This window comes from Sceloporus occidentalis, unplaced genomic scaffold (assembly GCF_023333645.1).
Source record: "Sceloporus occidentalis isolate IW3139 unplaced genomic scaffold, rSceOcc1.0.p SCAF_2, whole genome shotgun sequence".
NCBI lineage: Eukaryota > Metazoa > Chordata > Lepidosauria > Squamata > Phrynosomatidae > Sceloporus > Sceloporus occidentalis.
Window position 1 is genome coordinate 147,784,549 of NW_028316982.1, and position 22,276 is coordinate 147,806,824.

At 38.4% G+C, this 22,276-nt stretch overlaps 1 protein-coding gene across 2 annotated transcripts in view; it reads left to right on the plus strand.

Annotated features, from left to right (window-relative positions):
- Positions 1-22,276, plus strand: part of LOC149319138 (ATP-binding cassette sub-family C member 4-like) — a 183,945-nt gene that overhangs the window by 122,135 nt on the left and 39,534 nt on the right. For both annotated transcript variants that reach the window (XM_089511171.1, XM_089511170.1), the window contains exons 22-26: positions 1,665-1,784; positions 5,564-5,674; positions 6,877-6,977; positions 9,360-9,551; positions 16,563-16,718. In XM_089511171.1, coding sequence (XP_089367297.1) covers positions 1,665-1,784; positions 5,564-5,674; positions 6,877-6,977; positions 9,360-9,551; positions 16,563-16,718 — 680 coding nt within the window. The remainder of the gene's footprint in view (positions 1-1,664; positions 1,785-5,563; positions 5,675-6,876; positions 6,978-9,359; positions 9,552-16,562; positions 16,719-22,276) is intronic.

The following is a 22,276-nucleotide window of genomic DNA, read 5'->3' on the forward strand; positions in this document are numbered from 1 at the left end:
AATGAATACCAAGGGCCCTGTACTGCTGATTTTTCAACTATTGATAAGAACAAATGTTCCCATTTTGCTTTTCTGTTGTTGGCGTTCATCCATAGCAGCACTGATCATAGTTAACTACAGTTTTCATCTTAACTAGGATTTCAGATCATGATTGTATACAGAGGACTAGAGATTGGCAATGTTATGGCTCCAGTATAACAAGTGGAGAAAAAAATTGCTCCAAGAAAATAAATCCTCCCTCACAGACAGAACTGAAACCCAGCAAGTAGGGTTTGACAGTGCCTTCATCACAATGTAAGATGCTGTCTGAGGCTCAGCAAGTAAGAGGCACCCCTAGCACTGGACCTGAAGAGGGGGAAAGTATTTCTCATTCATTCCCATTCCCAAAGATGGGTGCGCTCCCTCCCCCCAAAAAAACCCTCATTGTTTTTCTGACTTCAAGAGGGAAGAGGGTAGCAGAGATATATCAGTTTGTCTCTGCTGTTTCCAGTGGGCAGAAAGGCAAAGCAAACTGTTGTGTGTGTCCTTCCTCTTGCTGTCTCTGAGCTGGAGGATAATTGTCAGAGGAGTTTGGCTTGCTTCTGCACCTGCCAGGTGCTTAGAACTCCAGTCACTGAGTACATACATTCAGTATAAGTGTAAGCCAACCCACTGCTCCTCATTGCCTCTAAGCTAGAGAAGGAATACAAAAACATATTGTCTTGCTTCCTGTTTTTGTGCTGTGTTTTAGAGATACATGAGGTCAGGGACGAAACCCCTTGGCATGGACATTTTCTCATGACCACAAAGTTTTATATGACCACCGAAGTTTGTCTACTCCTCCTAAGGTTGTACATTTAGACCCAGAGAGGTACAGTCAATATATATATGCTGTGCTTAAATTTATCATCATCACTTGTCAGATGTGTTTGTATAATATACAGTGGATCCTTGTTATCCACTGGGATTTTGTTTCAGGATCCCCTGTGGTTAACAAAATCTGTGGATGCTCAAGTCCCATTAAATATAATGGCATAGCAAAATGGTGTCTCTTACATAAAATGGAAAAATCAAGCTTTGCTGTTTGGAATTTATATGTTTTTAAAAATATTTTCAACCTGTGGATGCTTGAATCCATGGATAAGAAGGGCCAATTGTAGTTGGAATAACTTGTTCTCTATCTCCTCTAGTACTTTTTATTCTGGTAAGTGATGGTCAGCAATTCTACCCACTTGGGTCACAGCTTTGGCCTTCTTAACCTCTATGTTTCCAATTCTACTGTATTTAGGCTGTGGATGACCTTAGCAATTACTCCAGTGCTGTGTCTACTCTCTGTTCCCCAGTACATTGAACAGGCTGCAGTCCATTCAGGTTGCTCTCATAGAACTCTCTTTATGTAAGAACCTTACATAAACAGTGTGAAATCTATAGAGGAAAAATGTAACATGGTCTAACCATCATGCTGGGGGGAATTAATTTCTATTTGAATAGTAAATTCAATAGTACTTAATGGTTTTCTGTTTATAGCATAATTAATATAATATTAGCTGAAAACTATCCTTCTGTCTTTCAATTTGAGCAATGCAAAACATTTATTCAGATGGATTCAGTGACAGAAATATCTATCGTAGGATTAAAGGTCAGCATGGACAAAGATATAATATCATTTAACCTACATTTTGCAGCTCGAAGCCCAGTGTTCTCTCATTTATCATCATCTCTTCAGGGACTGTGGACTATTCGTGCTTTTAAAGCAGAGCAAAGATTCCAAGAATTGTTTGATGCTCACCAAGATCTTCACACAGGTTTGTAAAGAACTGAAGCAAGTATTTCCCATTTCAAAAGAAACAAATGGCAAGGCTTGGGCTGGGCTGTACCACTTCAGAATACAGATAGAGAGATCAGTCCCAAGAACCTCTTTTTATTCCTTTCTCCTGTATAGACGTGTGTCATTGATGGACATTTTTAAACATCTCCTTGTCTATGGAATTCAATTTTAGAGCATTGTAAAATTTGTCATGAGCCCTTGTGTTTTCATTTGTCATAGCTTTGACCTGAACTGTTCCAGGAATGGAAGCAATGTCTTTGTTTTGCATAACTTTTGGGGATTCTCAAATGACTTTTGAGAGCCCTTGATTAAGAAAAGCACAAGAAAGTTTAAGACAGATATTGTTAGTAACTCACCACTGTCAGTAACTCAGTTTGATATTTATGTTGTACTTGGTAAAGTACAATCCAGAGGCAAGTTGTCATTCTATCTTTATTGGGAAAAACAGTTGTCATCATTTGTGAAGCAACAGGGAGAGGTGGGAAAAGACTCTATCTAGCCCCCTCCCCTCATCCTGAAGGAGCCTTGGAGAGACAGCAGGGAGAGGTGGGAAAGAGGGCTAGACTTCACCCTTAGCCCTGAAGCCACAGCTGGGACAGACCCTATAAGAACAACAAAGAGAGGCTGGAGGCCAGCTGAGGAGCTAAAGTGGGGAGGTTATTAGACTTATTAGTTTTATTCTGAATGGATTTGTGGTATATTGGATTTGAGTTACTTGAAGGAACGCCTCTCCCTACACAATCCGCCCTGCACTCAGAACTACAGGGATGAACCTATTGAACTGCCCAAATTCTAGATTAAGATCTACTTCCCATAGGGCATTCACTGTGATGGCTCCCAAATTGTGGAATGGCTTGCCGGAGGAGATCAGTCTCATTACCACCTTAGATGCCTTTAAGAAGGCAATCAAGACGGATCTCTTCCGGCGAGCCTATCCCCCAGACCTGCTTTAACAGCTTAAGATGATACTCCACTCGGAACTTGATGAGGAATCAGGTTTTGATATTGCACATGTACAGGTATTTTAATGTGTTTTTAAATTTTGTTTTGTATAATGAGAATGTATTTTAACTATGTGTAACTTTATATATGTGCTGTTCTCCCGCCTCGATCCGTAGGGAGAGGCGGGATATATAAATAACAATTATTATTATTATTATTATTATTAGAGTGATCTAAGAATTTTAGCATTTAATACTAGGAATGTCAGCATTGTTTGTTTTTTATAATCTCTTTGTCTTTTTCTCTGTCTATTCTTCCTTTAGTAATTCTTTTTTCTCTATTTTTATCCCTGTTATGGCACCTGGCATTTCCCCCAACCTTATCCCAATTCACTATCTTCCTTCTTCCCAGCTTCCCTTCTCTTGTTTCTTATGGAACTGTCGTTCAGTTATTCCTAAAGCTGAAGCAGTTCATGATTTATTTATTTCCAAATCCCTTCACCTTCTTGCTCATATGGAAACCTGGCTCCCTACTCATGATACTGTGCCCTCAGCTGCCCTCTTGTTTGGAGGCCTTTCTTTTATCCATACATGTCATCAAGAGGGTAGAGGTGGAGGGGTTGGCATTCTAATATCTAGTTCCTGTCAGTTTCAGCTTTTGTCTTTTCCACAAACACTGTTTTTCTTCTTTTGAGGTCCATACTGTTAGACTCTTTTTGCCTCTGCATCTGCAGATTACGTCATTTACTGTCCATCTGGCCCATTTTCAACGTTTATATCTGATTTTGATTCCTGGCTGACTCTTTTCTTTTCAGATGATATCCCCATTCTTATTTTGGGGGATTTCAACATCCATATGGATGATTCTAAGGATCCTGCTCTTTCACGTTTTTGCTGTTTGCTGTCTTTGCTCCAACGCACCTACATTCTGCTTTGGTCATTGTCTTGATTTAGTTCTTACTAAGAAGTGTGTTATTTTTTGATTTTGCAGGAATTGAATTTCCATTCTCTGATCATTATCTTGTTACTTTTGCACTTGATCATTGTCCACCCCCTTGCCGTTCTATTGTTCACTCATTTTGAGATCTTCCTTCTGTTAAACCTGAGGCCTTTTCACAAGTATTGGCCTCTTTGTTATCTTCCGTAAATTCTGTTGATATTGTGGAGTCTTTATTTAATTCTTTACTTAATTCAACTTCAACTCTTGATAGTTTTGTCCCTTTGTCAACATGTTTGACTCCTTCTACTAAACCTCAGCCCTGGCTGACTTCTTTTATTTGGTATCTCTGTTCCTGCTCTTGTGCAACTGAATGTTTATGGAGGAAGACCAGGAAGTGGGCAGACTGTATCCACTATAGGTTTCTTCTTTCTTCTTTTGCTTGTGCTATCTAGTTGGCTAAACAGAAATATTATACCTCATTGATTAATGTTAATGTATGGCACACTCAGTGTCTCTTTGCAACCTTTAAGTCTTTGTTAAAGCCCTCTCCTCCACCTCTCCCTCCATCATTTTTAGCCAATAACTTTACAGTCTTCTTTAATACTAAAATTGAAACCATCTGCTCCGATCTTGAAGTCCCTGGCCCCTCTTTAGTATCCACATATCAAATATCTGTACTGTCTACATTCTCTACTTTTTCTCCTGTTCTGTTAGATGAAATATCTAAGAACTTTATCTCACCGCCTTTGGTGCTGACTTAGCTCTTCTGAATTGGGCTCAAATTCGGAAATTATGTTGATTTATCGCAGGGGTAGGCAACCCTTTTGAGCCGGGGGCCGGGTAGCTGTCCCTCAGACAACTGGGGGGCCGAACCCAAAAAATAAATAATTAAATAATTTTAAAATAAATAAATAAATAAATAAAGCAGGACAAATGTAGGACAGAATATTCAAATGGAGGGCCCTTTTTAAATAAAAAATGGAGGAGACGTGAAAAAATTTGCTGATTTTTTAAAAAATGTTAATATAAATGCATGTTTCTGAGGCTTCTATAGACAATTGTCCCCCAAAGGCCCCGGCGGCAATCGGCGGCAGGACTGGGCTGGGGCCGGTCCTAAGGCCTTGCCGGGCCGCATCCGGCCCGTGGGCCGCAGGTTGCCTACCCCTGATTTATCGCATGGACATTTTCCTCAAAATGGCTTCCCGTCCCCTCGAGTGTTGAATTCAGGCCCCATAAGTTGCATTGGTGGCCATTTCTTCCAATTCTGAAGCTTCCGATATGGAAAAAATGGCCGCTGGAACTCGCTCCCTGAACATCTGTGTATTATCTCTTCTCTTGCTAGTTTTAAATCTGAATTAAAGCCTTTCTTGTTCTCTAAAGCATTTGGAACTGAATTTTAATATTGTTTTATAATTTTATATTTGATTATATCTATTAGTTGTTTTTACTGTATTTTAACTACATAAGTTGCTTAATTTTGTATAGTTTATATTTTATGACTTTTAGATTGTATGTCATTGGCAGGTTATATGCTGTTTTGATGGTGCCTGTAACATGCCATGCAAATTTATGGCGCTATATAAATAAACAACAACAGCAGCAGCAACAACAACAATAATAATTTGACCCTTCCAACAAAGTGGAATGCTGTCTTGAGGAAAATAAAATAAAATGGGAACATAGGTTGTCTCATTGCTTAAACGACCTCCTGTCTGAATTTTACAACTTGGTCTCAAAAGGCAGTACTGAAGTTGTACAGCTGGAGCCCCCCCCCCCCCCCCCCCCCCCCAGGTTTTGTATTGCACAGTTCATGTTACTGTATATTTCTATGTGTTTTAAATCTTCCACTCTTTGCCTTTTTGTTTTTCTTATTAGAGGCTTGGTTCTTATTTTTGACTACCTCTCGATGGTTTGCTGTACACCTGGATGCCATCTGTGCCATCTTTGTGGCGGTGCTTGCCTTTGGTTCTTTGCTTCTTGCACGAAGTGAGTATGTTTACCAAGAAATAGGGATGTAATTTCTATTTCAGACTATGGCCTGAAACAGACAGGCCAAATAAAGTGAGTTCTGGCTGCTTTGGAGCTGTGGTGTTTAGATGACACTGCCCCCAAAGCAGCCAGAAGTTGCACCAAGATTGCACCAAGCCAGCGAGAGCTGGCCCTTTTAAGACCGGATTTAATGCATTCCTGCTGGCTGCCAGCTTTGGACCATGGAGACTGCCCACTTTGGGAGCGGGCCTTGTGCTTAGTGCAGTCCCGGCCCAGGGGCTGGAGCGGTCAGAGCCTGCTCCTTCTTGGTTGTCTGCTTTGGCCCTATTTCACCCTTGTAAGCAAAGACAACTAACTAATCATGGCAATTTTCTTGCTGCAGGAGGAATTAATATTTTTTTCCCCTCAGTATTCTCTCTTCATTTCAACTTCTGAAATGTTGCAAAGGAATTATTTTGTGGAGAAAATTACAGTACATGGACTTTTGTGTAAAAAAATCTGATTTTGCATAGGAAACTTTCTGCACAGAAAAAGTTTTTTGTGCAAAAGCCTTCATGTGTGTTTTTGTGCAGATTCTGTGCACTGCAAAATAATTCCATCACAATATGTTGTGACATTCAAATACTCGGAAAAAATGCACAGATTTCTTGCTGGTCTATTCTTCCCAGCTGGGGCTTTCTATCTGTTGGAAACCCTTTTTTTGTTTTTGAGGTTTTTGGCTTGGGAACAAATAATTCCAACGTATTCTTTCAGTCTGTACCAAGAATTGGTAGTATTTTAAAAATGATTGTCTTTATCAACTTCTTCTGATTTTTTTATGGTTGACAGCTGAATCAGTTATTTGCTCACATGGCAGGCATTTGTAATTGGATGTTTTTGTTTGAAAGTATTAAAACTTTTGTTAATGTTGTGGTAACACAAGTACAAAATGCTCATAAACTAAATATTATTTTTGTATCTAGTATTTCATACATTTTGCTTCATTGTGCTGCAATAATTTAACAATTCTTCATTTAATTTCATAAATTTGATAGATAGTACAGTAATGTACAGCTACTGCAAAGGTTCTGAGTTGTATTGAATAACCTTTCAAGTCCTGTATTTTCAATTTTGTATAAATGAAGTTACTAAACATTCAAAGAGCAAGTTTGTTTTTTTAAAAATGAAGTTTAAAACATGTTTTTTCTCTTGCTCAATAGCTCTAGATGCAGGACAGGTCGGTTTAGCTTTGTCCTATGCAATCACTCTCATGGGGATGTTTCAGTGGGGAGTTCGACAGAGTGCTGAAACAGAAAATCTGGTAACAGTCATTTGTTCCTTTTTTAAAAAAACATTTCAAATCTCTTTGGTGTTATTTGAAAACAGTCCGCGTAGCCTACCAAGCATTCCTTAGGCATTTGTACATAAATTTTATTAGTTCCCAAAGCATTGTTTCTTACAAATAACCCCTTTCTTTCTAAAAGCTAATGATAACTTATGTAAGCATTATCATAGTCCCGATTATGTTAGAGATCATCACTATATTTTGTCAGGATGGCAACAGTGTACAGTGGGCTCTTTTTATCAGCTGGGGTTTGTTTTGCAGGATCCTCTGTGGATAACAAAATCCGTGGATGCTCAAGTCCCATTCAATCCAATGACATAACAAAATGGTGTCTTTTATATAAAATTGAAAATCAAGGTTTGCTATTTGAAGCTTATCCTTTTTCTGAATATTTTCAAGCCGTGGATGCTTGAATCCATGGATAAAAAAATCTGTGGATAAGGAGGGCCGACTGTACATTATTGGTTAACTGTAATCAATATGTTGAGGTGTGTTTATTTACTGGGAGCCATTTCTTTTTATGAAAGAAGGCATTGCAGTTACTAAGATTTTTAGGATGGTCACAATTTTATTTGGAGCCTCCTCATGACAGAGTAGAGAATACATCTCTTGCCTGAACTAAAAAGCAGCAGTGTTTCTGATGAGGCTCCCATCTAGGCATAAGGGAAAGAAGAGCCATTAACAAGAAATGGAAATATGGCATTTCCTGAGCCACTTCAGCCACCTCTGTTCCTCCACTGCTTCTACTGTTGCTTATTTCATCTTTTGATTCAACCTCATCTTTGCACCTATAGGAGGACAAGAATATGGGGATGATGAGTATTAACAGGGCACTTCAGAGGACCAAATGGCTTCTGTACACTTCCCTCAATGTCTTTCTTCCTTTTCTCCAGTGCACCTGATCTTGCCTCAGACCATTCCTGGTGTGCTTTGCTGTTCACAGGCAAGAACTGTTGGGGGGGGGGGGGGGGCTTCAGTGAAATAGGTCAAACAGGGAATCTGTATGCCCTGCACATAGATTTCCGTGGATCATTCTCCTTCAGCCTAAGTCCAGCTGATCTTTCAGTCATTGCATATTTAATACATGATAAAAAGGTATCCTTCCTAACTGTCCTTGTGACCATGCTTGTGGAGAGTGTGAGAATGTTCATGTGCACTTACATTGAATATTCATAAATTAATATATTCCTGAATACATTTGCATTTTGCATAGACACCTCTCCTTTACTAAATACAATAGTTACTTAGAGGTAGGCAAAATTACAAATTGGTAAAAAATGTCATTTAATAATGTTGTTTCTGTCATTTATTGATACTGCAGAAGTGGACATATGATTTGAATTCTTCCCTGTAGATTAATTTAATACAAATTGAATGGGCTAACAAAGACTTTATCTGCACTGCAGAAATAATCTACACTTTGACACACTTTAACTGCCATGGCTGAATGCTGTGGAATTGTGGGAATAGTATTTTTGTGAGACATTACACCTTCTCTGCCAGAGAGCTCTGGTGCCACAGTTCCCAGAATTCCATAGCATTGAGCCATGGCAGTTAAAGTGATGTCAAACAGAATTATTTTCTGCAGTGCAGATGCAGCCAAGGAGTTGGTTAAGGCTGTTTAGTGTATTAACCAATCTATTAAAGAGTGGGAATTGGAGCACTGAGATAAAGAAGTCTAGATTAAGGTTCCAATGTAAACTATACTTTACATTGTATCAGGCCTTTGAAATTAATTGTGTCAGTTGGCTGATGCCACACTAAAGAATTAATGCAGTCTGACACTGCTTTAACTGTCATGGTTCCATCCTATGAAATCCTGAGATTTGTAGTTTGTTGTAGCACTGGAACACTCTGACAGAATAGCTAAAGATCTCATAAAACTACAGATCTCAGAATTCCATAGCACTGACCTACGACAGTTAAAGTGGTGCCAAGCTGCATTAATTCTGCAGTGTATCTGCCGCCCCTCTTAGATATAAATAAAATAGAATTAATATTGAGCAGGAAAGTGCCTGGATATTGGACAGATTACAAATGGCAATAGAGTAATAAAACAACAGCAACAGACAAATATCTTCAGAGACCATGTTTCATAAATGGTGAGAGAAATGGCAAAAGTCTTTGTGAATCCATCACTTTCTCTCCTATCTTTCAAACAGGGCACAGGATGAGAGGGTAACTGAAGAGAGAGGAAGAAGGGAGATGGAGTGGAGAGCTTCCACTTTAAAGAAATACTTATTTGTAGATTTAACACTGCCAACCAGAAAATTAAATATCAGTTATTTTTTGTAATTACAAACAGGATTGTTGATATCAGCTCATATTTAGAAATATTTTTTTTTGCTTTTTTTTTAGATGATATCAGCAGAACGAGTAATGGAATACACTGACGTTGAGAAGGAAGCACCATGGGAGTCAAAGAAGCGTCCACCATTGGAATGGCCAAATGAAGGTGTTATAGCATTTGAAAATGTGAACTTCACATACAGCATTGATGGTCCTTTAGTGTTGAAACATTTAACTGCTGTAATCAAATCCAAAGAGAAGGTACAAACTTGGCATTTTTACTTTTGTGTTATACAGCTGAAATTGATCTTTTCAGTGGTTAACTTTCTCAGAATTAAATCATTTGTAGTTATGGGGGACTTTAATTACCCTGATACCTGCTGGGAGACTAACTCTGCTAAGCATAAGCTCTCCAGCAAATTCTTGTCATTCCTTGGAGATAGTTTCCTATTACAAAAGGTAGAAGAAGGAACAAGGAGATGGGCAATCCTGGACTTGATCCTAACCAGTTGGGAAAAGTTGGTCACTGGAATCAAGGTAGTTGAAACTTTATGGGGAACTGGCTATGCAATGCTAGAATTCACAATTGTGGAACAGAGCAAAGAAGTCTATAGTCAAGAATGAACCTTAGATTTCAGAAAAGCTGATTTTAACATGCCCAGGGAATTACTGTGGAATCCCATGGCTAGACATGTTAAAGGAAAAAGACATCTAGCAAGGGTGGTAGTTTTTGAAGGAGTTGCAAAAAGCACAATCACAAACAATTCCATGGAAGAAGTAAAATGGAAAAATCTGAAAAAGTCAACTTGTCTGCACAGCAAACTCAAGGAGGAAGTGAAAAGAAAAAGGAGCCTACTTCTCTGCAAGTTTTTAAACAGAGGCTGGATGGCCATCTGCCAGGAGTGCTTTGATTGTGTATTCCTGCATGGCAAGGGATGGCCCTTGTAGTCTCTTCCAGCTCTATGATTCTATGGTTATATAAAGAATGGAATGAAGGAGAAATAACCAAGGAAGTGTTTAAAGGAATATTATCAAAAAAGCTAAAGCTCAGAATGAGCTGAGACTGGCTTGGCAAGCAAGGAGCAAGAATAAGGTTTTTTTCAGATCCATTCGAGGCAAGAGAATGACCAAGGAGACAGGGGGTGCTGCTATTTTAGTAGTGATGGTAAAATGCTAATGGATCACAATGAAAAGGCAGAATTACTCAATACCCACTGTGCTTCAGTTTTCTTCCAAAAAGAGAACAGTGTGGTTCCATGACGTAGGAGAGACCTTGGCAAGGGATCTAAATTGGAAATCAGAATTGATAGGGAGTTAGGCAGGTATCACTTACTTAACCTAAATGAGTTCAGATCTACAGTGCCAGATAAACTGCATCCCAGACTACTGAAAGAACATGCTGATGTGCTTTCTGAACCATTTTCCATCATTTTAAAGAAATTTTGGAGAACAAGTGAGGACTGGAGTGAGGACTGGAGAAGGGTGAACATTGTCCCTCTCTTTAGAAAAGGCAAAAGAGAGATCAGGGAATTACAGGTCAGTCCGTCTGACCTCAGTACCAGGAAAAACATTAGAATGGATTGTACAGAAGTCTGTCCTCAGGTATTTGAATGACAATGCAGTGATTGCGGAGTATGTGTGAAGAATATGGATGCAAGACTCAGCCCTTAGAAGGGGAAACCTGAAAAGGCCATGTGTATCACTGGGTACAATTTTACATATTATTGTATGCATATCAAGAAAAAACACATTGTGTATTTTCACGAGTCTTCTTTTGTGACATGATATATTCTAACTTGCTGAGCAAAACAAATGCTAGAAAAGAGGCCAACCATACTGTGCATATTTCTAGTGATAAAAGGCAAGGAGCAGTGAGTTTAAATTTCAGAAAAGTAGGACAGGTTAGATTTTCAGAGTATTCAGTTACAGAATACATTTGTCTAGATATACTCTGGAGTTTCATTCATTGGAAATATTCAATAACAGATTGCACAGACAGCTGATGATGGAAATTTTTAGGGCTAAGGTACCCATTTTTAGGATTGTGGAGTACATTAGGTGCCCCATTGGGTGCTGTTATGCCACTGAATGCCTCCCGTATCTCTAAAATACCTTCTTATCCTGCCACTTCCAAACTGAAACCTGAAACTAAATCTCCCCCCACCCCCAACTTTTAAAAAAATCTGCTCTGGCTTTTATTGCCGAGAGATGCTTCATGGGAAAAAATATTGGGTGGGAATTGAAGCTCTTAAGGTTTATACAGTGCGTCTGTTTATCTCTTTCATACTTCTACTTGCCTTTGGGCCAGCTCTCTTGCAGTGGTAATAAGCCATTCTAATAGTGGATAAGGAGATTTACATTTCACGGGAAAGAACAAACAAAATAAAAGATGAGAAATAAGAAGGGGGATATGTTGCTTAGACTGTGGCTTAATACAGCGGCATTTGTGTGTTTGTTTGTTTGCTTGGTTTTCTTTCACTTGGCTGTATCCCATCCACCCCCCCCCCCTTATTTTGCTAGAGTGGTAGTGATATTAGCTTTGCCATCGTAAGTGGGGTTGCATGCTCTGAAGGTTCCTGGAGTCTCAGAAGAAATAGTTGGTTTTGAAAATCACATTATTATTGTGACTGTGATTATGTGTGATGGCGTTTTGTAATTCTAGTCTTAGCTATTATTATTATTATTCACTACACCATATAGATTTTATATGGATTGCCCACCTGCATTTACTGTGAAGCCTTCTTTATACTCTGTCATCATATCAGGAAGAGAGAGACTCTTGTTTCCAAAATCTTCTCAGCTGTTGTGTGGATGAAAAAACTATACAGCTTTAAGAAAAAAAGAAACGAAGTAATAATGTATATCTTGGCATTGCACTATCCAGGAAAGGGTTTTTTTCCTTTCTAAATCAGTCTTTTTTGGTCACTGTCAAAGAGCTCACACACTCTCAGCCTCAGGGTCAGACAATGACAGATCTCCTTTGAACAAATCTTGCCAACAAAACTCTGGGATTGGATCAGCTAATGTCAGAAATGACTTGAAGGTACAAAACAACAACAAAGAGCCCATATATTTGAGGCTTCCTAGCACTTCCTAAACACACCCTTTTTGTAGCCTTAGCAAACATGGAAAGTACTCTTGAGTCTTGATGTTTCAAGGCAGCAGTCTCATGCATATTTTAGGTGAGGTCCAGTTGGATTCAATGGTTCTTAGGTCCAAGTCGGCAAGTATAGGATTCCACTGTTAATTACATTTCTCTGAAATTTCCTTAGTCTTCTGCAGGTATTCAGCATGTTTACCTGAAATGAGTGCTGGAGGGAGCATGAGTGGTGTAGTGATTTGAGTGTTGGACTGACTCTGGGGATCAAGGTTTAATTCCCCATTCGGCCATGGAAACCCACTGGATGACATTTGGCAAGTCACAAACGCTCAGCCCAGAAAATCATGTGATGCGTTTTCCTTAGGGTTGCTGTAAGTTGAAAATGATTTGAAGGCACACAACAGCAACATGAGTATGTAGGCAAGCCCTACCTTTCCTTTTGCAGGCAGAAGACTAAAGGGAACTTCTTCTGAACAAGAATAAAAGCCTTCTTGTGATTGGGAAGGGTTCCTGATTAGGGGGAGGCTTCTACTCTTGTTCAAATATATGTGCCTAGATACCCTCTTGAAATCTCTCTATTCATAGGAAGGGCAGAAACTGAGGAGTGGGTATTTGGGAGACAGGGCTTTTATTTATATATATATCCCCTCCTCACTGTTAGCACTTACTGCAACAAGCTGAAGACCTGTGTTAGATTTTTAGCTCTGTTGCTTACTGCTTGAGATAGAGCAATCAGAATGGTGTACAAATCTGGTCACGCCATAATTTAAACCAATTACCAATGTGTTGCTGATCAGGGAAAGACATTAGAGCAGGAAAATGTAAGTACTTTACCAAACTGCAAATCCCTGGTTTTCACAGGATAGAGCCATAGCAGTTAAAGTGGATCAAACTGTCATAACTGTGTAGGATAGATACCCTGTAAATTGTGCCACTTCCACATCAGCCATCTTTTGTTTCCCTATCACTCTCAGTATCCCCAGATATACTTTGTTTAAAAATCTAACCTTATTAGGATTACTGGAGAACCTGAAACCTTATCAGTTTTTGTGTGTGACTGTAATAAAGCTATTGCTCCAATATGGATTTCAGAACTACATTAGAAATGTAACCTTATTATACATTCCATGTCAAATTCAGGTAGACTTACATGAGCTTTCTTGCAATCAGGTGGGCAGACACACATTCTGTTACAAGATTGGAAGAAAGTATATGTTGAGCAAATAATCTGTTTATAAATCCTTTTAAAGAATATGATCAGTAAAGACAGTAAAAATTGCCTACACTGCCCTAAATTCTCTGTTGCCGTTAGCAGCTCAGATACTTAGCCCCCAAAATGATAAACTGCCTTTTGACATGCTCTGTGTGTTCTTTTTCATTGGATGCCAGACTGAGAGAAGAATATTTGACAATGAACAGAGCAGCTGCATTTTTATTTTAAGTATCAATTTTTATAAAGTGCTTTTATGCTGCTAATGCACTACTGTACATCAATGACTTCAGAGGAAGCACTTGAACTCTTTTGTTCTTACACCAAACTATGCATAGTTGTGTTTTTCTTTCTCTCCCCCTTTCTCTCCCTCTTTCCATAAAGCTTTTTAATTCTCATCTTTGCTTTTGAACGAAGTTGCTCTCTAGTAGACCCGCTCTCAGAACTTGTAATGTCTGTCCCTTTCTGTTCTTCGAAGCTGGAAGAAATGATTTTGAAAAAGAAAACAGTCATCATACATTTATATATCTGCCTTACCCTTCAAGTAGAGAAACTGAAACAGCAGAAAGAGGGTTTTATCCATAATCATATATATGCAGGATCTTTGGGGTTTGGGTGTTCGCTTTTGCACAGTAAGAGCCATATCGGGAAGGGTATGTATGGATCTGAGACCTGTTAGATCATCTCCCAGTAAGCAGGATAAAATAAATTTGTAGGCCTCAGAGAGTGCACTTTTGTAGAAAGGCATTTGATTTTGTTGCATTTTCTCTATACCAGGAGCAAGTTAATGACCCAAAACACCCACTGTGCATGTGTAAGGGCAGAATGACCTTGCCCTAATGGAGGCTAATAAGGAGGGCAGGCTGGAGAAGTAAATCTCACTGTAACACAAGCTACCTGGGCTGCTTCCAAGGATGTTTAATGAAGTGATTTCACCCTCATTGCTTGGATCCTCCACATGTCTCTCACTGTTCAAAATCTTCAATGTAGCAGTTGGCATAAAACCTTCCTAAAGTGCATATAAAATGCATATTTTCAGATAAAACACATTTAGAAATGCATTGTTCTTGTTGTGTGCCTTCAAGTCATTTCCAGCTTATGGTGATCCTCAGATGAACCTATCATGGGGCTGTCTTGTCAAGATTTGTTCAGTGGAGGTTTGCCATTGCCATCCTTTAGGCTGAGAGAGTGTAACTTGCCCAAGGTCACCCAGTGGGTTTCCATAGCTGAATGGGGATTCAAACCCTGGTCTCCCACTGTCCTAGTCAACACTCAAAATGTTTCACTGAATTGTCTGTCTGTCTAAATCCGTTGTTAGTCCTAGGCAGAGTTAGACCGAGTGAATCAGTGAAACTTATATAAAATGTTGATTTACAGAGCTGCCACAGGTATAGTGGCATTAATAATTGGATTTAGGCCTTTTGTTAGAAAACGTATATATATTATAACACAGTCAGCCCTCCATATCCACAGATTCTGCATCCATGAATTCAACCATCCATGGCTTGAAAAAAAATTTTTTTTCAAATTAAAAAAAAATAAGCCTTGATTATGCCATTTCATATAAAGGACACCATTTTACTCCACCGTTGTATATAATGGGACTTCATGGATTTTGGTACCCACGGGGGTGGGGTGGGGGTGGTGGATGCGGGTGGTGTCTTGGAACTAAACCCCAGTGGATGCTAAGGGCTTACTGTACTATTTAAATATGAATGTGCAGATTTTGTAAAGTAAAATAAATAAAATAATGGAGAAACTGAATGGAACAAATTTAAAACTGGACAAAAAAACCCCTAAAAACAGATCTAAAGATCTATCAATCTTTAGTGCATACTTGGGCTCCCAGAGTGTCTTCTTTCTTGCATGGTGCACAGTTCAGAAACTGCTGTGAAACAATAATATAAATTGGACAATAATTCTTTCCCCCTGACACTTCAAATGTTCGCTGTTTTTAAAAGTATAATGATTAGATTTATTTGTTGAGAAAATAGTGGAAAGAATTTCTGGTTTGGGTTTCAGTATTATCATAAGAATCTGGTGGATGTTCTTCAAAAACCATTTAACATTAATGAGGTCACAATTATTTTCAGCAAAACTCAATCTGTATTTTTTAAAAAATGTGTAGCATTTTTTAAACAATGAGAAAATGCAACAGGAGCAGTTCAGTTCTTCGCAGTAGCTTCTCTGATAGCCTTTTGGGCTGAAGGGCCAGGTATAAATGTTCTAAATAAATAAATGAATAAGTAATATCATTGCTAGAAACTGAGGTTTACGATTTAGATCTAGAAAGCCATGCTTGTATTCTGATTCAGTGGTTTTGGGCCAATATATTTTTACTCTCTGTTTCTCATCTTTATAATGGAAAAACAACACAGTGACTTACCCATGAGACTTGGTCTGAGGACAGATGAGAAGAAGGAAATGTTATTCCTATCTCAAAGAAAATGTTAATAATGTTTTATAAGCTACCCTATCCCTGAAGGGTTAGGGTAAGGAACAATACACTTAGAAACAAATATAAAATTGCATTAAAATTTAAGTTCAATTCAAGCAGCTGAGACAAGACAGTTGTGCCTTAAGGGAGAAGGTGGAAATCTTAATAAATGGCATAGATGCCAGCTTCTTAGAACTTATTAAAGGAAAGCTGTTGTTTTATCTGTAATGTATGTGGTTGAAATCTCTGAACCTACCTCACAATAGTTTATATTAACTCAAGTGTTTTCAGGTGTTATTAATACAAGACAGTTTAAAAATAATGTTTATTTATAGAAATCTTCATTTGTAGCCTTGCTTATACATTTTGCCTGTAAATCTTGCCCAGCAAGAATTAAATATACAAGACAATTATTAACAGTGCTTAAAAGCAAGAGAGCAAGAAAGAGGTCTGTTCATCCAAACTAGCTTGGGTGGTGTTTTGTGTAATTTCTTTTTCCCTCTTTTTTTCTTTTCCCCCTTTCAGATAGGAATTGTGGGAAGAACAGGAGCTGGAAAGAGCTCTCTAATAGCTGCTCTTTTCCGGTTGGCTGAGCCCCAAGGAAGAATTTGGATTGATAAGTATTTAACATCAGAACTAGGACTTCACGACTTGAGGAAGAAAATTTCAATCATACCTCAGGTATGGTCTGTTTTGCGTATATCAGTACATTTTAGAGGCCGGCACACTTCAGAAACCTTAGGGATGTAATATTTTCTTTATCTTTGTTCTGCACTCTGTTGGGAGCATTCCAGGAATCTTTTATAGCATTGTGATGTTCCTCGTCTTCATTTTTTTGCACATGGTAATCCTCTCTTCTCTGAATGTTGACTGAAAGTGAAGTGAAATTATTATAACTGTTTTAAGAGTGTGCTCTTGTCATACCCAAACAGCTTTCTTTTAGTCATTAGTTATCACTGCAGATTGAATTTAGTTTGTAGGCTGAGGTGATGTATTCAGCTGAAAGGACAAAAGATGTGTTAAAAGCATAAGCTATAGAAATGTACAGAAATGCTGTGCACATACATATTACGTTGGCTAAAAACTTAAATGCCACATTACAGTTATGCTCCCTCCTCCTTCCCAAATGGAGTTAAGAGTTCAGGAGTTAACCAGGCTCTTTGATTTCATGTGCCAAAGGATGGTATCCTTCACCAAATCACAATTTTCCACCATATTTATTTATATTTGCCAGTAAATTATATTGAAATTAATTTAGTAAATCAGGCTTCAGAGACATTTATTTATTGTTAATCAAGGATTGTTTTGTTTATGTTGATTTTATAAAATAGTAACAGAGTCAGTACATACTACATATAAAAGTACATGTAGGGTCTTTATTAAATCCATATTTAATAAGAAATATGATATGCAGTTTATAAGAAATATTTTGTATACAGAAGGTGAGCTCAATCATGATAACCATGTTAAAACAGTTGAAGGGTTGCCACATGGAAATTTGAACTACTTTTTTGTGCTGCAGCAGAGGGATGGGACCCAACCAGCAGATTCAAATGATAAAAAATGAGATTTCAGCGAAACATTAGGAATAACTTCCTCATGATGAGCTGTTTGACAGTGGAATGAATTATTTTGAAAAGTAATGGACTCTCCTTTGTGGAGATTTTTAGACAAAGGTTGGATGGCCATCTTTAAGGGATACAGTACTTCAGTCGTGGAGTTCATGCATTAAAACAGGATTGGACCAGATTAATTTTGAGAGTACTGTACTTTCTATTTCTCCAATTCTGTGATTGCATGATTAAGTCAGTACAGATGTATACAGCTACACAGACTGTTACTTCCAAAACTAGATACACTATCTAGTCTAGTAAGAAATATTTTCTTTATTTAGGAAATGCTCTGCTTGAATTCTATCAGCACTTCTCAGTATTATGGAACAAAGTGAAGGCTATGCAAATGGAAAATTGGGGACAAGGTTGAAGTGGGAACCCTCAAACTTCATCACTGGCCCAATTGTCAAAGCCATATCTAAATGCCAAAATGGAAACTGTGCTCTTGTTTTGTGAAAAGTGTGTTGAGCAGTGCTGGTAATATTCAGTGCACTCTGATCATGCACTTAAATGCTATCCATATATTTAAGTTGCTTTTTTTTCTTAAAAGAATACTTGAAAGCAGGGGCTTAATCCTTTCTCAATTATTGCCCTGGTTAAGCAGTGGTTAAATGCCAGTACTGCAGCCACTCACTCACAAACCACAAGATTGTAAGTTCAGTACCAGCCAGGGGCTCAGAGTCGACTCAGCCTTGCATCCTTCCGTAGTACCCAGCTTGTTGGGGAGAATTAACTTACACATTGTAAACAACTTAGGGAGTGCTTAAGTTCACTGATAAGCAGTATAGAAATGTAATTGCTATTGCTATTGCTGTTGCTTTTCTCTTGTTTCAAAGTGGTGACCTAAATATAGTTGTGTTACGCCGAACATATTCTTGGATATTTTATTTGACATTTGTGCTAAATGCTAAAAGTGTGTTAAAAAGCATCCTGCAGTATTGTGTTAAATCATGTGAACTTATGTTGAAAATTATTTGTCTTTTGAGCTGAATTGTTTTGGAGTTGTGGATTTCAATCCAATTGTCAGTTCCATCTTCATTATGTCCATAGAGTACACAGGAATTTGGTAGGCCAATATTCCATTAGTGCAATAAGCCTACTCTATGGGGACTAATAATTGAATTTCAGCTTCTGCCTATGGTATCGTCTGTAGAGGTGTCGGTTTCATGTGCCACAGTTGTCATAAATTGATTGCCACAGATTTTTCACTGTTATTCAAATGCTTTACTGAAGACAGAATATTTATTTGGTTGAGCACATAAACGTCACAAAGATTCAAGGCAAGACTGAAGGAGTAGCAACTCTCTCTTAAAACAAGGCACTGTGATGACAAGCAAACACAAGCAAAATAAACTAATTTGTTATGTATTAGAGGTCACATTCTCCCTGGGGGGAAAAAAAAGAAAGGCAGGTTATACCTGCTTCGTATTACTTCATCACTTCATTGCTCATCTTTGCTGCTTTTTATAGGTACTGTGGTTCAAACTGACCCTTGGTGACTTGCATGTTGGATGAACATTGATGATGTTTGGATTTATATTCTGTAGTCATATGAAGGTTGTGCTTGGGAAGCAGGGCAGTAATTACTTTTTATGCAGGGGTTCCTTTCACGCTCTCTCTCTCTCTCTTTACCGTTCCATGGTTTTTTTGTTTAAAAAAACTGCCATGGTAAAAAAGTTTAACAGGCAAAATGCTGCTCTAAAAGCCCTCTTTAGTTTATCCGCTACTCCCCCCCCCCTTTGAAGAACAGAAAGCACATAATAAGAGGTAGGTATGCTATTACTAGCAAATAAATACAATTGGATTGCAGCCTAATGCAGCCTCCTCTTTTGTTTCTGAACACTGAAGGCTTCATTAATGCACAGTAGTGCTACTGAGTGAAGTTGGTGACCTCTTTGTGTCTAAAGAGGACTTTACATGGACTTAAATTCTTCTGCCTTTGTATTTGCACAATGTTCTTTTCTCCTCAAAATGGATGGTGATAAGTTCATTCAGTGGCTGCTGGGTTTTGAAAGCCCCTTTCTAGGCTGTTTCAGGTGGAACTTGCATTGTAAAATACTGATCTCTGTACAAGGAAAAATACATCTTTAACAGATGGGGATGTTCTTCCAAACTAATTCTACTTTCTGTCCTTTGAGACATTTACGGTTACATGCATTATTGATGAATGAGCTTCCTGTTATGAGTATACAATTAGTCTTACAAAATAAAAGTGTTTCTAATTTTGTTGTAAGTAATGTTTTAGTCAAATCATTGGTGGGGTTCAAGTATCTGAAAGCTAGCAGGTACAATTACATTGCAGGCAAAAAGAAGCTTGTTCCCTTCCCACTCCCTTCCCAGGAGGTTAGAAATGCAAGTAACCACAACATGTATAGACTAAAAAGGCTGATGATGCTAACCATGTGATCAGGAACTATATTAATGAAGGTAGTCTGAGATGAAGGCAACTGCACAGTATGATTCGTCATCCTAGTGTTCACAGGCTTTCCCTCCTGATCTCTCATAAGTAAATTCTCCTCTTTCCATTACTGCATTGACCATGGGTATGTGTCAGTATTAATGTTAAATGTGTCCTGAACCCAGTGCTTGCAGGGGGGTTTTAAGCCATGGTTAAAGATAATCATGATTAGGTTATATCCTTTATTGCAATGCTACATCATGGTTAATGCTAAAAGGGGAAGGGAGGGGGAAAGCAGAACAGGGTCCGTAATATGCTCCTGTTCTCCTAATTATGGTAAAAAACCACAGTATGTTGATGCCACCTCACTCTTCATATCCACCAGGTCTTTCTTATTTGAAAAACAAACAAAAAGAAACATCACTTTGGTTAAGAGACCGAAGAAATGTAATGCCAGCATAGTACCTTTGTGGGTGTAGGTGTACACTGGAACAAAAGCCCCTATCTCTCTTTTCATTTAAGGAAGCTGTTTGGGTACTAAAACTGCTGTCTGATGTCAGTAATGGACTGGATGAGGGTAAACAAACTGAAGCTTAATCAAGACAAGTCAGAGATGCTCCTAGTCAGTATGAAGGCAGATCAAGAAATAGGAATTCAGTCTGTCCTAGATGGGATTACGGTACATTCACCTTAAAATATGAGCCTTGGTAGCCTGGGTGATTCAACCCTGAGCTTGGATGCCCAGGTTTCTGTGGTAGTCAGGAGGGTCTTGGTGCACCAGCTGCCCTCAGTCTAGGATAAGTCAAATGGCGATTACATCCTGTGTGCATTACTGTAACACACTGTATGTGAAGCTTCCTTTGGAAACTGTTTGGAAATTCCAGTGGGTAAAATTTCTTCCACCAGTGTGCTGATTGGGACCTATGCAGGGAATATGTAATCCCATGTTGAAATTGCTTCACTGGTTACCAGTTCATTTCTGGGCACAGTTCAAAGTACTGCTTATGATCTATAAAGCCCTATGTAGCTTAGGTTCAAACTAGCTGAGAGGGCTTTTCCTCAGTCCTACCACCATGACACGTTCTTTTGGTGAGGGCAAAGGAGATGGCCTTCTCAATGGTTTCTCACAGGTTGTGAAACACCCCTCCATGGGGGGGTGTTGTATTTTTATCCTTATTGTTATGTTTCTAAATGATTTTACACTCTTTAACCTGAATCGTTCTTTAATATGATAATTTGTTTAATTGTGTTTTGACATTTTTGTCATCATTTTTTTTAAAGCTTTATCTTGTTTTAGCCTCATTGTAACCCACCTTGGGTCTCATGTTGAGGGAAAGGCAGGGTATAAATAGAATAGCATAGAAGAAAGTAAGGTAAAATAAATGAAATACCATGAATATGTCAATTACATTTGTCTCCATTATATAATCACAGTGTTATAATGAAAGTGCTGGATAGATGCCTGGTTTAGGAATAAAAAATTCACTCGAGGCAGAGTTGATATTGATGGCTTGTTTCATTGACCACAGAAGTGAAGTTCAGCCTGATAGTGATATGGCTACATGCTTCTTGTAAGGATCCAGTTCACAGTTCATGTGTCCTGTTAGATCTGATTCTTCATCTGTGTCAAAAAAGGCTGCCAGCTGCATTCCATCCTAGAGAGAAACATCCTTGCCTCATAATTTATCTGTTGTGTAACATCTAGATTAGATACTTGATTAGACAGATTACCATGATGCATTTTATATGTGCCTACCCTTGAACACTTTTCAGAAACTTCAGTTGCTTCAGAAAGCAACAGAGGGTCTTTTCTTTGGCTTCTTGTCTGTGGAATTCTCTTCTGAGTCAGTTATGCCATTTTTGTTTTGGAACACTTAGATAAGACCTACACGCAGGCATTTGCTGTCCATGAATGAAAGGAGTCTTTGGCCCATGAATTGCATGACTCTTGTCCCAGAATGAATCTTTTAAATAAAGGAAATCTAGCCTGTCAATTTCAATTATTCTAGAAATTACAAGTAAAATAAATAAATAAATGTGGCAGGGTTCAGCCTTCTGCCTCTCATTTACTCCTTTGTAATTATTAATTTCAGACACAATAAAGGCACATAGCAGATACTTTCCAATATCTGAAAGATGAAAACTGGGATACATGTGACCTAGCAACATCAGAGGGTGGTCAAGATGGCAAAAGTTATTAATGAGTGAGAACACACCAGCTAGGAGAG